Source organism: Aquarana catesbeiana, linkage group LG01, assembly GCF_042186555.1.
Source record: "Aquarana catesbeiana isolate 2022-GZ linkage group LG01, ASM4218655v1, whole genome shotgun sequence".
Classification (NCBI taxonomy): domain Eukaryota; kingdom Metazoa; phylum Chordata; class Amphibia; order Anura; family Ranidae; genus Aquarana; species Aquarana catesbeiana.
In genome coordinates, this window is record NC_133324.1 from 160,601,235 (window position 1) to 160,617,110 (window position 15,876).

The 15,876-nt window shown below is 43.9% G+C and overlaps 1 protein-coding gene across 1 annotated transcript in view; it reads left to right on the forward strand.

Annotated features, from left to right (window-relative positions):
• Positions 1–1,755: 1,755 nt before the first annotated feature.
• The window catches only part of POLR3G (RNA polymerase III subunit G), a 53,037-nt gene continuing 38,916 nt past the window's right edge, over positions 1,756–15,876 (forward strand). The window contains exons 1-4 of the mRNA XM_073624494.1: positions 1,756–1,873; positions 2,586–2,715; positions 5,787–5,855; positions 8,664–8,717. Coding sequence (XP_073480595.1) covers positions 1,757–1,873; positions 2,586–2,715; positions 5,787–5,855; positions 8,664–8,717 — 370 coding nt within the window. The 5' untranslated portion in view covers position 1,756. The remainder of the gene's footprint in view (positions 1,874–2,585; positions 2,716–5,786; positions 5,856–8,663; positions 8,718–15,876) is intronic.

Here is a 15,876-nt window from a genome sequence, read left to right on the forward strand (position 1 = left end):
TTGATTTTAAAGCAGCTGTGCAAAGTAAAGGAAAACCTGAAAACATGACCGTTGGGGGTACTTGAGGACTGAAGTTGAGAACCACTTGTTTAGGGGACCCCCACTCTAGAAGCAGCCCTGAGCTAGCAACTCTAGAACAATCTCTCAAAAGGGGGGGTTAAGCAGCTACAGTCTCTCTATGATCTCTCTCTGTCAGGCCTGTACTCACTGTGTCCATGTGTACACAGAAGCCTCCTTCCAGTACCAGCCAGACCCTGTAGCCTCCAGGCCAAATCTTCAGCAGACTTTCTCCATTGTTTTCAGTAATAGGACCCCCCAGCTCTCCCTGGGCTGGAACATTGCTGAACCACCTTGAGTGTCTAGGTAAGCTTCCCGGAAAGGCAGACAGCCACTCCAGGCTAGGTCTCTTTCCACCAGGACAAGATCCCTGCTGTTCTAGGACTATTTATTCATACCTCAGCCCCTGCTGGTCCTCTCTCTTTACTAAGAGCCGAGGCTGCATGAATATTCAGTCCAGGTTCTGCCTCTTCCAAACCACAATGTTCGAGAACTTACCAGAATACAGGGAAAGTAGTTGAGCCTGCAACCAGCAGGACCCAGAACAGCCAAAAGCAATCAAATCTTGCTCCACTGGCTACAGAGGAGTCAAATTTTTATTTTTTTTTTACCTAAAGCTAATGCAGCCTAACTAGGAGGGTGCTACATAAATAATCCTTGTAATATATAAGTTTACCCAGAGGGGATTACTTTTTTTTTTTTTTTTTTTTTTTTCTACCAACCTGCAGCACAGCAAGGATTTTCTGGGCCTGACCATTATCAAGGGTGTAGAGGCACCTAATTTTGATTTGGAGAGAAGTGAAGGCTCCATGTATAGCCTGGGTTTTGGATCCAACAAGGCTGTGCGTGGATGTCGAGATCAATTTGGGGACTAGCACAGACACTTGCAGGTGCATGCACTCGAACACTGTTTCCTTGGAAACCTTTTGGGCCAGGTTGGATGCACTTTAAAGCACACGCCTCAACCCAAATGATTTGTACAATGCTTCCTGTTCATTTTAATGGTGGAGCGAATGAAGTGTATGCAGTGGCGGCTGGTGCTCCAATTTTTTTGGGGGGGGCCCAAAAAAACTGAAATACTGACCCCCCCCTCCATCAATTGCAGCCACTTGTGCCCGTCATATGCAGCCACTTGTGGCTGACGAGGGGGCCCCCCGCTCGTGGCTCTCTGACACAACCCCCCCCCCCCGGAAGGTGGTCCGGCACTTGCCGCCAGTCCTGAGTCCACCAGAGTGGCGGTGGGGATGTCCGTCCTCATGTCTCCTCTGTGCCACCTCCTCCTAATCCAATCGGGAAACAGGTCTGACGACCTGCCTCCCTGATTGGCGGGGGAAAAACGTTCGTGCGAAAATTAATTCGCTATTGTCACACAATTGGGTGGGATCAGGGCGCTCTCTGCTCCCCGAGCCCACCCTATTTTGAAGCCTATTAGAGCATCTGACTCTAATCAGGTGTTTCAAAAAGTACCACCCCCTCCCGCCCCGCCATAGGAATCCATGTGTCCTGAAAGGGGCACGGGTCGCCCATATTGCACATAATGCCAATATTTTTGCATTAATGACCATCACACATTCAATGCTGCAGACTTCTATCTAGATGTTTTTTTTTTTTTTTTTTTATAAACAATATGTATATTATTTAATCCAATGAAAGCAAACCTTTGCTAACTATAAATGACTGTTTTGTTTTTCCAATAGAAATGGCAGGTAAAGGAAGAGGAAGAGGGGCTTCCTTCACATTTGACCTACAAGCCATTGGTTTCTCAAGGGGTGATTCTCTTCCTGAAACTCAAGCACAGCCTTTGCCCCTATTCCCCGTAAGTCTGTTTTAGTAAACCTTATAGAGCATTTGTATTTGTAGATAACTGTACGGACTTCATGGAGGAGCAAATGTAGCTGAGAGGAGGGTGCAGGGTAATTGTAACATAACCATTTAATGGTGTCTTTGTAATCTTTTTTTGAGATGACCAATGTAAAAGTATGTTTGGACACCTTGAAGCATTCAGATATTTTAATATTCTGTGCTAAGTGAATTCTGCCATGAAATCAAGAGCAGGCCTGAGAAAAGTAAAACTAAGGCAGGCCATACAGCGTTCAAATCTTGACCGGTTCAGTAGGAACTGGACTAGATTCTAACCGTATATGGGCAGGTTAGAATCACTCAACTTGGGTTTTACTTGCTGGTAGAAAACAATGGCCTGGCAGGTTGGATTCCTGCATTAACACTATCTGTGTTGATGGGGTAATTGAGTAAATTTCTTTCCTGCAACCCATGGTGGCAGGAAAGAAATTTGCTCTGTGTATGACCGTCCTTAAAAGAAACACAGATGAGGGCTTTTTTCCCTATAGACGTAATAGCAGGCATCTTGCTGTGTCTACTTTTAGATATATACAGGTTCACTTTTATGTAACTGCATTGGCTTCTTATTTTCTTTCAATTCAAACTGCTATATTTTCATTTGGTCAGTGCTGTGTTGTCTGTGCTAAATTGTGCTTCCTATTCCTTTTTTTTTTTTTTTTTTTTTCCAGAATATAGATTACAAAGCTGCTCCTCTAATAGAAGGAGAAGAGCAGGATTATTTATTAGCATTAAAACAAGAACTAAGAGGAAACCTGAAAAAAATGCCGTATTATATAAGACAAGGAGTTGTGAAGCAAAGTATGGTATTTCCTTTTGTTTTGTTTTTTATTTCATATTACAGGCTAAGTTCATCTTTTTCCCCTAAATTCCAACTATGTACCAATTTACCATTTATTGTACCATTGTTGCAGAAAAGAAAAAGCTTTTTCTATATTGTAGGGCAAACCTTACCTTAGCCTCCAGTGTCTCCTATAGAAAATCATACATAGCTTCTGCTACCCATCCCTTAGGATGTGAAAACCGTTAGAAGGAAGTACTTCAGCCACTGACCTTATTAACACACACCCTGCACATATGTTCCGCCTCCAGGAGATTGTTCCAACCAGTGTCCTCCTGCTGATCAATTATTTATTTTTTATTTTTTTGTACCTTACCTTCATCTTGCATAGATTGTTTACTTGTCAGACTGTGCAGGGGCTGAGCAATCAAATAACGGCCAATGTGTAGCAGAGCTGTAGTATTGAAAACGGGAGAAGTTTGTCCCTGGAAGTCTGTAAAGCTCACCGTACACTAAACAATCTCCTTTAGATCTACCATCAACTATGTAGTGCTAGAGCCTGCCTGACTGGATACAGAGCGATTTGGAATAGATAGGTATGTCTTCCTATTGTATAGCTTTGGTAAATCTAAAGGAGAGCCTACAACGATTGTACAATCAGATTGTATAGTGTATGGCCACCTTTTGTGCACCTAAAATGAATTGGTTGCACTTTAGGTGTCATTAACTGGAAACCGCACCCCAAATACTGAAGGAAATTTTGTTGAGTGCAAAAACATGCCAAAAACGCTTCAAAATGCCCCATGGGCTACTTTTGGTGCATTTGTCACACATAGGGCAGCCCGTTTAAATCAATGGACCACTCAAAAAATGTCCACTTCCACTACTCTGTGTGAATGGGGCCTGAAAGCGAAATTGGTGTATGTACAGCCTTCCCATGAGCTGAAACTGGATTACACGAACGTTAAAGTGGTTGTAAACACCATTCATTAAATCTGACCTGGGCACATATATCTGTAGTGTTTGCTTATCTCTCTCCAAAGCTCTAAGTCCTGTGTCTTTCCGCTGCTCCATTCCTCTGTTATCAGCAGAGTCACTTCTGACTTGCTCTCCGACACAGAAGATGGCAGCAGCTGAAAATTTGCATCGGAGAGGGAGCTTAGAGAGAGATTAGCAGGGAGCTTGTCTATTCAGTGTACAGCTCTGCATGTTCCTTCGTTTCTCTGCCTATGTGGAGTGGAGGTGTGTGCCTTTCCTCCAATCAGCTCTCACACAGTGTATGCCCAGACTCCACACCCACTGCTGAATGCGATAAACAGATTTGTAAAGCGATGTGCACTTTCTAAAGAATGTAGAAAGGGAAAGACAGCAGATATACATGCATACCTCCCAATGTTTTGCAATGGGAATGAGGGACACCTATTAGCAAAAGTATGTAGACCTAGGACACACACCCTGCCACGTCCCCTTAACCACTTAAGGACTGGAAAGATTTACCCCCTTAATGACCAGGCTATTTTTTTTGCAACATGGCGCTGTCGCTTTAACTGACAATTGCGTGGTCGTGTGACGTTGTACCCAAACAAAATTGATGTCCTCTTTTTCCCTTTTTTTTTTTTTAAACTATTGTTTTTTGCTATAATAAATATCCAAAAAAATATAAAAAAACAAATTCCTTCACCAGTTTAGGCCAATCTGTATTCTTCTACATATTTTTGGTAAAAAAAAGTCGCAATAAGCGTATATTGATTGGTTTGCGCAAAAGTTATAGCACCTACAAAATAGGGGAAAGATTTATGGCATTTTTATTTATTTATTTATTTTTACATTTTTCTCCCAGTCAGTCCACTACCCCCCCCCCCCAGTTAGAAACACCTCCCTAGGGCACTCTTAACCCCTTGATCTCCCCCTAGTGTTAACCCCTTCCCTGCCAGTGTCATTTATACAGTGATCAGTGGCTATTTTTAGCTCTGATCACTAATAAGGTCACTGGTCCGAAAAAAGTGTCCGATCTGTCCGCCGCAATGTCGCAGTCCTGCTAAAAAAAAAAAAAATCACTGATCACTGCAAATTACTAGTAAAAAAAAAAAAATACTTTTTTACATTTAAAAAAAAAATAAAGTGCAATACTTGCATTCAATGAGAAGTGACCCTTGATCTTTTGGTGATGTGGGGGTTGTTATTAGCTGGACCTGTCACAGGCACGTGTGAAGAGTGCTAACTATGCCTCTCCTTTCTGCCCTCCTCCATTCATCGAAGCTGTACTATAGCTTTTATTAATGAAAATTGCTGTATGACTAGTGGAGGTGGACTTTTCATTCATCCACCTATCTTCCTTTTTATAGAGGGCTTTCCTTTGATGCAAGCTATAATACAACTTCTATGAATGGAGGAGGAGGGCAAAAAGGGGCAAGCATAGCCAGCAATCTTAATGAGTGTCTGACAGGTCCAGCCGATCATACTAACCCCCACAGCACCAGGAGAATACAGCTGTGGGGGGGCAGTGGACTTTGGATTTCAACTAAGAAATTGGCCAGTAGCACAAGAGACACTTCGGATTTAGAGTTTCTATTTACGGTCTCAAAAAAAAAAAAAAAAAAAAAAAGTAAACTTAGTTTAAATTTGCAATGTTTACCTGACTATTCTTAGCAGCTCTATTTATAGAGCTCACTACCTCAAGCATTATTTTCACTCAGTCAGCAAAATGAATAACTTCCCACCTCTCTGCCTACTCTGTTTTAACAGTATTTGCTTAAAGTAAAGTGAACAATTCCCATTTTGGTTTCCACATCTTCATTTAACAGTACATATTTTCAGTCACAAGACTGATTCTCAGTGGGGTTGATTTACTGAAACTGGAGAGTGCAAAATCTGGTGCAGCTCTGCATATAAACCAGCTTTCAGGTTTTATCAAAGCTCATCATTGATACAAGCTGAAGTTAGAAGCTGATTGGTTACCATGCACAGATGCACCAGATTTTGCACTCTTCCAGTTTTAGTAAATCAATCCCAGTGCTCTATTCATAGTGCTTGTCATAGTTTTGATAACTAACCAAACCATTTCCAAATGCAATTTGAATTTGCATCGCAGGCATTGAAAGGTATATCACAAAATATGAAATGGAAGCAGAACAAAAACTAAATGCGGAGTGGGTGCCAGGTAAGTGTGCATTATTAGTTTCCCTATAGAGAAAACCTGTGTAGAATCAGTATAACATGGCTTTTGGTGTTTACATACAGTATACGCTTTGTGTGTTCAACTACCCAAGACCATAAAAAGTTACTTTATTCTATAAACTAAAGGGTGATCAGAGCTGACCTGTCTGTGTCTTTCTGCGCCACTCTCGTCTTTCTAGGCCTTGTAGATCACTCCTCCTACTTCATAGGCCAATAGGGAGGTAAGTGGTACATAAACAGTCTGTAACAGCTTATGATGTCAGCAGAATGAAGCAATCCTGGGTCCCTGAGTTTAAAGGCCAAAGTTCGCGTTTGGTAGCATGTTACACCCGGGTGTAACATGTTACCAAAGAGCACCTATTCGCACCCCACAGATTCCCCACTATGACAGCAGGAACGGAATCTTCTCCCTGCACCCGCTGTCACAATTTAGCAGCCGTGCGAGCCTCCTCCCACATGGCCGTGTCATCCACAGTCTTCCATTGTGGCAGATGGCTTGTGGTTCGCAATGAACTGCGAGGGTGCTGGTGAGTGCTCTCGCAGTTCATTGATCTTCTTGCTCTCCAGTAACTGTTTGCCTGTATGGGAGGTAGGGGCAGACAGCTATATTAAGATGCTGCAGGAGCCTGGCATTGCCTCCGTGATCTGTGCATCCTAGCACATCATGACCTTAACCTACAGGAGGGCTAGTTTGTCTTTTGTTTAACAAGAGACTTTACTAACACTTATTACAGAGGGCCAGGATCAAAGTACAGCCATCCGCTAGTGACCACCGGGAAGAAAAACAGGCATGTGAAACAGTAACTGCTGAGACCTTCCAAAGGGGCAAGGCATAGACCAGTCTGTAGGCAGGTGCCTACACGAGGGTTCATTTGTTTTTCTCTCTGTGTTCTTGTTTTTCCTGTCTGTGCTCGTACCCTCAAGTTAATTGGGCCAGTCAGGTGTAAACTGTTACAATGTCTTGATGTTTTACCTAAGGTTGACTTGTGAGCTGGGTGTAAACAAGCTGGAAGGGTTAACATTTTTTCCTGCCATTTTTAGCAAGGTTACCCCCCTACAGGTCATACCCTATAAAAAGGGCTCACCCAATGCCCTATAGGTTCTGTTCTGGGGAAATACTGCCAAAATGTAGCTGCTACTCTGCTGGAGTGAATCAACCTCTTGCGGAAGGGGGGTATGATGGGAGCCTAGTCAGGGATCCCAGTGGCGTCTTGGAATTAGCGACCCTCATAGACCTACAAATGTTAGTGATGGACTTTACTGCCTTTGTGGTCTACTGCCAAATCGTGGACCTTAAGAGACCCATGTTGCCTCTTGTGGATGTATTGCCTAAATGGACTTTTGTCTTAAAATAATTGCTTTATGGACTTTGCCTTCTGCCTATGCACACTTTGTGGGGCACTTGGAGAACTCTGTACAGGAGTGTATGGAAAATTGTTTTGAGAACTGTTCCTGTATTCTACTAAACTACCTCAGTAAAGGATCTTTCTTTGTTCACCTGCTTTGCCTGGTCTGAAGACTTTTTAAGAGGTATCTTAAATGGGTATATGCACAGCATATCAAGAGAACAGGGCTTACAACTTGGGGACTGAGTTAATGAGATGCAAGTCCAGCATGTAATATGCTGTCTAGTGTAAGCTATATTGCTGTTACTTTGGACAACTGTATTGTGTAATTTGCTTAAATCAACCAACCATCCATGGAACGGGTGACATGGCAAAGGTGATGATTACTCTGGTAGTACATGAGGTTTTGTGCTTGACACCTTCACTAGAGGCTGGTTCCCCATTTCCTGGGACCAGATCTGTGGCACAGAGTGCCTAGGGACCCAGCCAGGAGTAACAGGAAAGAGTGAGATGTATAAGGTACATCAGGAGAAAAAGAGCAAGCACATAAAATGGAAAGCGTGTTTCCTATATCCAGTAGCAACAGTTAGACATGTCACTGGGAGTGAGGTGACAAGGATTGCTGTGTTGGTGGAGACAGGTACAGGCTCCGCGGTAATATGCAATAAATGATGCACACCGGGGGAGTGGTGTTCTCAAACAAGTAGCTGTGTCAGTAGTGCTTGTAGTTAATTGTAAATCATTTTGGCCATGAGTTACTAACTGTACGTTGCTGCCACTTGTAAGTCTGGAGTTGTGCCTTAATGTTGACTTCAAATGACCGCAAACTCCTATCTAGTGTTTAGGCATTTGCAAGTGCAGTTTCTTGGTTTTGCCGCTAGGACGTATCGAGCCCCGCCCACAAGTCATCCTCATTTTACTTGAGTTGCTGACCCAAAACAACCATGGTCATCTTGGGTCACAGGGAGAGCAAAGATATTGTATTCATCATAACAAATGGAAGACAGCGTAAATGAACCTGTATGGGCAAAGCAGAGCATCCCATCCAGTGGTGTGTTTATACTAGGGGTTTCTTTTGCCCGTTGAGGTATATTTTATAGAAAATGTAATGTTTTAAAAAGCAGTACATCAAAATTGGGGGGGGGGGGGCTTAGGCTTTAAAAGCCTAAGCTATTCTAAGCATTACAAGTGGCAATACATGTACACAGCTAATGGTACACTTGAGAGAGGCTGGTGACCCACATTAAAAAGGTAATTGGTTTCATACAGAGCGTGAATGTGCTTATGGAATCTGGTGCCTGCTTTCACTTCCTACTTGTAATTTAAAAAATTACAAAGCACATCTGGGTGTATTGGGCAACCTCCATCCTCTCCTACCAGGTCAATTCATGATTCTCCCATAACCATCAGCTTTTTTTGTTCATATGCATTTTACTTTTGATTAGATTGGCGAACACTGCCGAAAGAGATGAAAGAGATCAAGAAGAAGCCTAAGAAACGTAATAACACTATTTTTTTTTTTGTTTATAATTGGTGATGTGTCGGGGTGGTAGCATTGTAAACAAAGTAAAAAAAGCAATGTAAAAAAATGCAATTGTAAATGAGATATTGCTAAAATTTTAATGTTCTTAAAAAGAATATTTGCTTTTATGTTACTATTAAAATGAAACTTTGCTTATGTGTTAAGAATAAAAGGGGGTTTCTGGTTTAAATGGGAATCCTTGGATTCTCCCCTCTTTGAAAGCAATGGGTGATGAATTTTACAAGTGCAGTTCCCAATGTGACATCTGCAGGAGGAAGAGACCACAGCACTGGGGGCTTCAGCATTCACTAAAAATATAAAGAAAGTATATTGACCAACAAATGTATATTCCTTTTAACCGCTTCAGCCCCGGAAGATTTTACCCCCTTCCTGACCAGAGCGTTTTTTGCGATTCGGCACTGCGTCGCTTTAACTGACAATTGCGCGGTCATGCGACGTGGCTCCCAAACAAAATTGACATCCTTTTTTTCCCCCACAAATAGAGCTTTCTTTTGGTGGTATTTGATCGCCTGTGCGATTTTTTTTGTTTTTTTTTTTTTTTTTTAATTTTTTGCGCTATAAACAAAATAAGAGCGACAATTTGAAAAAACGCATTATTTTTTACATTTTGCTATAATAAATATCCCCCAAAAATATATAAAAAAAAAAAAAAAAAAAATTTTCCTCAGTTTAGGCCGATCGTATTCTTCTACATATTTTTGGTAAAAAAAAAATCGCAATAAGCGTTTAATAATTGGTTTGCGCAAACGTTATAGCGTTTACTAAATAGGAGATAGTTTTATGGCATTTTTATTAATAATTTTTTTTTATTAGTAATGGCAGCAATCAGCTTTTTTTTTTTTTTTTTTTTTTTTTTTTTTTTTTTTTTTATTGTGACTGCGATGTTATGGCGGACATTTTTGACACATTTTTGGGACCATTGTCATTTATACAGCGATCAGTGCGATTAAAAATGCACTGATTACTGTGTAAATGACACTGGCAGTGAAGGGGTTAACCACTAGGGGGAGGGGTTAAGTATGTCCTAGGGGAGTGATTACTAACTGTAGGGGGATGGGCTCTGTGTGTGACGTCACTGATCTCTGCTCCAATGACAGGGAGATCGAGTGACACTTGTCACTAGGCAGAACGGGAAGATGCTGTTTACAACGGCATCTCCCCGTTTGTCCTCTCCGTGAGGCGATCGCGGGTAGGCCCGCGGCGATCGAGTCAGCGGGACCCGCGACCGACTCACGGAGCTCCTGGCCAGCGCGCGCACGCAAAGGCACGGCGGGGAATTCAAATGGATGTACAGGTACGCCCATTTGCCCAGCCGTGCCATTCTGCCGACTTACATCGGCGTGCGCCAGTCGGGAACCGGTTAAAATATACCTGTACCAGTATGGATGATATTGAAGATGGGAATATTTTTAAACACAGGGCAAAAACTTTAAAACATAATCTTCTATGGACTGGCTGTATTTCTATAACTTGCACATGGGCAGAGCCGAAATTCAGGCACTCCTAAAACTGTGCAGGTAGCCCAACTGCCACTTACTTTAGGTGTGAACTCATTCATGCCCCTTTGCCCCTTTTTTTTTTTTTTTTGAAATGTAGGTCATGAAAGTAGGATATATATATATATATATATATATATATATATATATATATATATATATATATATATATATATATATATATATATATATATATATATATATATATATATATATAATCAAATGGGATTGCTGCACAAACTATCTTTATTTGTAAAGATTCTGCAAAAAGACATAATCAAATCAGGCATACATGATGTATAAACGTTTTCAGGCTATTATAGATCGCGCCCCTCCTCAGAAAATCCATGCCTATCAAATGATCATTTAAATGTGGGAATATATATGGTCCACTAATAATCAATTAACCAATTATTCATATAAAATGAACAAACAGTTTCTCTGGAATCAATCAGACAATTGAAGTATCAAAGTATATCATCAATAGGGATGAGCCGAACACCCCCCGGTTCGGTATGGACCGAAAATTTGCATGAACTTTAGAACCCCATTGAAGTCTATAGGACTTGAACGTTCGAAATCAAAAGTGCTAAATTTAAAGGCTAATTTGCATGGTAATGTCCTAAAAAGGGTTTGTGGACCCGGGTCCTGCCCCAGGGGACATGTATCAATGCAAAAAAAGTTTTAAAAAAGGGGGCGTGACCGGAAGCCGACCTCGATGGACGCTTGATCCCCTAGCTCCAGCAGCCCGCAGCAATATAGGCACTTTTGGGGACAAAAAACAACCCCCTATATGGGCAGATCGCGGACCACTCGATCCTCAAAACACAGGAGCACATCCCAACCCCCTCCGGGGACCTCCGCAGACCTCCGTACCCTTTTTCAGCAGTCGGAGGGCAATCCGCCGGAGGAGACAAGATGGCGCCGATCACACAGGCACATGAGGGACGGATGTCTCCACGGGATCAGCCGCCACAGCTTACACAGCAGCGATGCCTTATGGATCCCTCTCCAGCGGCGACGGGTCCGGCATCCTCAGCCACACAAACAGGAGCAGTGAGTCCATCCACCCTCCCCGATCCCCAGGCCTGGCAGGCACGTGCGCCGCAGCCATCCGAGCCGCCCATCCCTTCACAGCACTACACCCAATGCTCGGCGGCTTTTCCGAGGCTGTTGAGGGCGGCTTCAGACCCCTACCTCCAGGAACAGACATCTCTGTCCCCAACACCCTCGGCCCTATCTCAGGACTTTCCTCCATTACCAGGCCCTGCTCATCCCCCAGTGGAGCTGCATCATGTGCAGGGAGAGGAAGATGGGACACTGTGGGCAATGGCAGCATCCCTCCCCCCCCCCCCCACCTAAGACGCAAAGACTCTCTAGATCCAGGGACACTAGTGTCTCTAAACGCTGCCTTCCATTAACCCCACGTATGCACAAAAAGCCAGCACCCCTCAATGCTCCTCTACAGACACCCATCATGAGAGACCCCCCCAACTACCACAGGCCTTGATATGGTCCGAGCCGTGGGAACCTCCAGCACGCGGGTCACACCGATCATCTGAAGCAGGATCGCTTGGCCCACGCTCTCCACCTCCAGCCCCAGCCTCGCCAAACCATAATTTGGGCCTTATACAAGACCAACATATGCCATCTCCATGGCACACATGTTTCCAGGCGATGCCCACCAAAGAGGACTTTAAACAACTCATAGAGGATGTAAAATCAACCTGTCGCACAGAAATCCAGGTTCTTCAAACGGGACTTAAACATCTAGCAGAGTGGAAACGGCGGAAGAAGAGATCCAAAAAACTAAAATAGCAGTCCACAGAACACAGCTGCAAGGAGCGGAACACCGTTCTCTCCTCAGAGACATGCAAAGGCACATAGAAGACTTGGACAATAGGGGGCACCGCAACAATATCCGAGTGAGAGGTATCCCAGAACCAGAGGGCAACGAAGACCTGCAAATTACCCTGCAATCTATCTTTAACAATTTATTGGGCGAACCCCCTGCGAAACACATAGAAATGGACAGAGCACACCGGGCCCTGCGACCCAAAGGACCTGCATCGAAACCGAGAGATGTTATATGCAGAATTACCTCCTATCCTCTCAAAGAATCTATCATGAGACAAGCCCGCATCGCACGTAAAATCATCTACGAGGGAGCCCAAATACAGCTGTACCCTGATCTGTCCTGGATCACCCTGCAAAAGCGCAGACTACTGCAACCTTTACTGTAAATACTGCAATCCAAAGCAATTCCTTACAGATGGGGTTTCCCCTTCACTCTCACTGCAAAGCAACAGGGAACTTCCGCTGTGTTGCGATACCCAGAAGACCTCCGTGTGTTCTGCAACACCCTGGAGATTCAACCCCCACAGCTACCAGAATGGGACTTAGTGGCCATTCCCCCTTCACCGCCTACAGTCTGGCAGAAAGTACCCTCTTCTAACCGGCCCCGAAACCCAGAAGCACCCCGCAAGCCTGCCAAACACAGGAACTGATCAGTATTATTGTCCTAATATAGTCCACACCCTTTTTACAGGATGTGACTACACCGTCATAATGACTTTTCCTGCTCGGGACTCAAAAATTGGTCAAACATACTAGTTCAGTACCCCCCAAATTGCCCCTAAACCACAGTTTACACTGCTACTAAGGGCATGCTATGATTAGGCTCCGAAAGAGTAGACGCTCTACCGTCCGCTTCCCACTCCCCCCCCCCCCCCCCCCCTCCTGATTTTTAGTTCAGGGATTTATATAAGTGTTTTATACCACCTTATTGACTGCGGACCCCCTGGTGACCCCTCCCTGCCACCCCAATCGGACTGGCAGCGGACAGACACTTGGGACTCCGTGTAACCTAGGCCTATTGGCCATTTAAAGTTTGATAATGTGTGCGTTCTGTTATCACTTGGTTTTACTTAATCATCTTTTTTTTCCCCAACTCTTTTCCTTCTCTTTCCCTCTTCGTAGGAGCCAAGTTTATGCAGCGGTGCGGGTGAACGGTCCTGGTCTCCTCCCGGGGAGTGCCGACTCCGGGTTTTTGACCTCAGACCCTGGTGCATCATCACTGGGTAAGCAAACATACACCTGTTTACACGTAAATAGATGGCAAAGTTACTATCCTTAAACATCCATGGCCTGAACTCTAACAGAAAAAGGCATCTGGCACTGCGGGAGTTCAGACAATCAGGAGCTGATATTATACTAGTACAAGAGACACATTTCAATAAAGAGGGCTCGTTCGCATTCGCTTCCAGATATTTTCCACAGGTGTATCTCTCATCTAGTACTCAAAAAAAAAAAAGTAGGAGTGGCCATACTACTCAAAAAGGGTATCCCCTTCAGCTGCGTAAACCATTATTCTGATCCTGGAGGCCACTTTGTTATTCTACACGGACACTGGCATACACAACCTATTACGCTGTGTGCTATATACGCACCTAACACTAAACAATATAATTTTCTTTCTAAAGTATACACACGCATCTTTAAATCAGACCCCGGGTTTTGGTGGTCAGGGGAGATTTTAATCTCACTCAATCAGCAACTGTCGATCGTCAGGTGGTGGGCCCCCGAGTGTCTCCACCAGGTGTCCTTCGGGATTCTAGATTGTTCCGACAAATCTCCAGACGATATGCGCTCTTTGATGCTTAGAGGGTCCTTCAACCGGGTGATTGGCAGTACACATTTTATTCTGCCCCCCACCGCACACACTCTCGCATAGACTACTTCTTTGTTAACAATCATACACTTAAACATACACGAACAGCCCAAATACTCCCTATCTCGTGGTCGGATCACGCCCCTATTTTACTAGAACTAGATAATCCCAACCGTAAATCCTATAACTGGAGGCTTAAAACATTTCTCCTTCAACATCTCCCCTCCCAAGTTGAACTACATACCACCCTAAAACATTACTTCATAGAAAATACCACCCCGGATATATCACCAACCACCCTCTGGGAAGCCCATAAGGCGGTTCTACGCGGTAAATGCATAGCTTTATCTTCCGCAAGGAAAAAGACTCCCTAGCTACAAAGACAAAAACTGAACAGGATCTTAGGATGGCCGAACGTAAACTCCAGACTACCCCCTCCATACCCACCCTTCGGAAGGTTGTTAGACTTCGCTCAATTTTAAAGGAGCTTGCCCTAGGCCAGGTAGAAAAAGCACTGACAAGACTGAAGCAAGTATTCTACGACAAGGGAAACAAAGCGCACTCCCTCTTGGCTAACAAATTACGTGACAAATTTCACATGCAGACGCCACATCAGATCAAAAACACATCGGGGCACATAGTCTCCCACCCTAAAGAGATAGCCCATGTCTTTGCAGACTTCTATAAACACTTATACAATAACCCAGCAATACCTAGTAACCCCCCTTCGCCAGACTTAACCCACAAAATGCGAGAATACTTGGAACACAATGGAATTCCCCACTTAACACCCTCTGACCTGTTGACATTGAACACACAGATTACAGATGAGGAAATAGAAATGACCGTTAAGTCCCTCCCATCTCATAAAGCCCCGGGACCAGACGGATTCCCGTATGAATACAACAAGACGTTTCTCCCCATATTGCTTCCACATATGCGCAAGGTCTTCCATACCTTTCTTCACGACGCCTCCATACCCCCAGACATGCAACGTTCTTTTATAACTTTAATTCCTAAACCGGACAAAGACCCTTCCCTCTGCGCAAGTTACAGACCCATTGCATTACTGAATTCTGACCTTAAAATTTTCACCAAATTACTCTCCAACCGCCTAAACCAGATTCTCCCCTCCTTGGTCCATAAAGACCAGGTGGGGTTCGTCCCACTGCGAGAGGCCGGCGACAATACCAGAAAGGTTATAGATCTAATAGAGGTGGCGAATAGAGAACACCAGGCAGCCTTGCTGCTAAGCTTAGACGCAGAAAAAGCGTTTGATCGCCTGGGATGGCCTTTTCTTTTTGCCCCCTTAAAATTTATGGGATTTCGGGGCCCCTTCTTACAAGCAATCAGACATTTATACACCTGCCCTTCATCCCAAGTCAGGACTCGCTTTGCACTATCCCCGGAATTTTCAGTAGCGAATGGGACCAGGCAGGGGTGCCCACTTTCGCCCCTGCTATTTGCACTATGCGTTGAACCCCTTGCCGCATCCATTAGGAGTAATCCGGATATACGGGGAATATCGGTTAGAGGAAGGGAGTTTAAAATCTCCCTCTTCGCGGACGATATCATACTTACATTAACTCAACCTCACATTACTCTCCCGATTTTGCAAACAGAACTAGATCGCTTTCGTGCTCTCTCTGGGTATAAGATAAACGCATCAAAATCGGAGGCCCTTCCCATCAATATCCCTCCCACGGAGGTCTCGCTCTTAAAATCCAACTTTCCATTCACATGGAAGACGACCTCCCTGAAATATCTGGGTACAAATATCACACCTAAATTCAATACGCTTTACCAAGAAAACTTCCCCCCACTGTTCCGATCCATAAGATCCTCACTGACTCAATGGAAAAAACACCACATCTCACTACTAGGCCGAATAGCTTCAATAAAAATGACTATCCTTCCAAGGCTTCTATACCTCTTCCAAACACTACCCA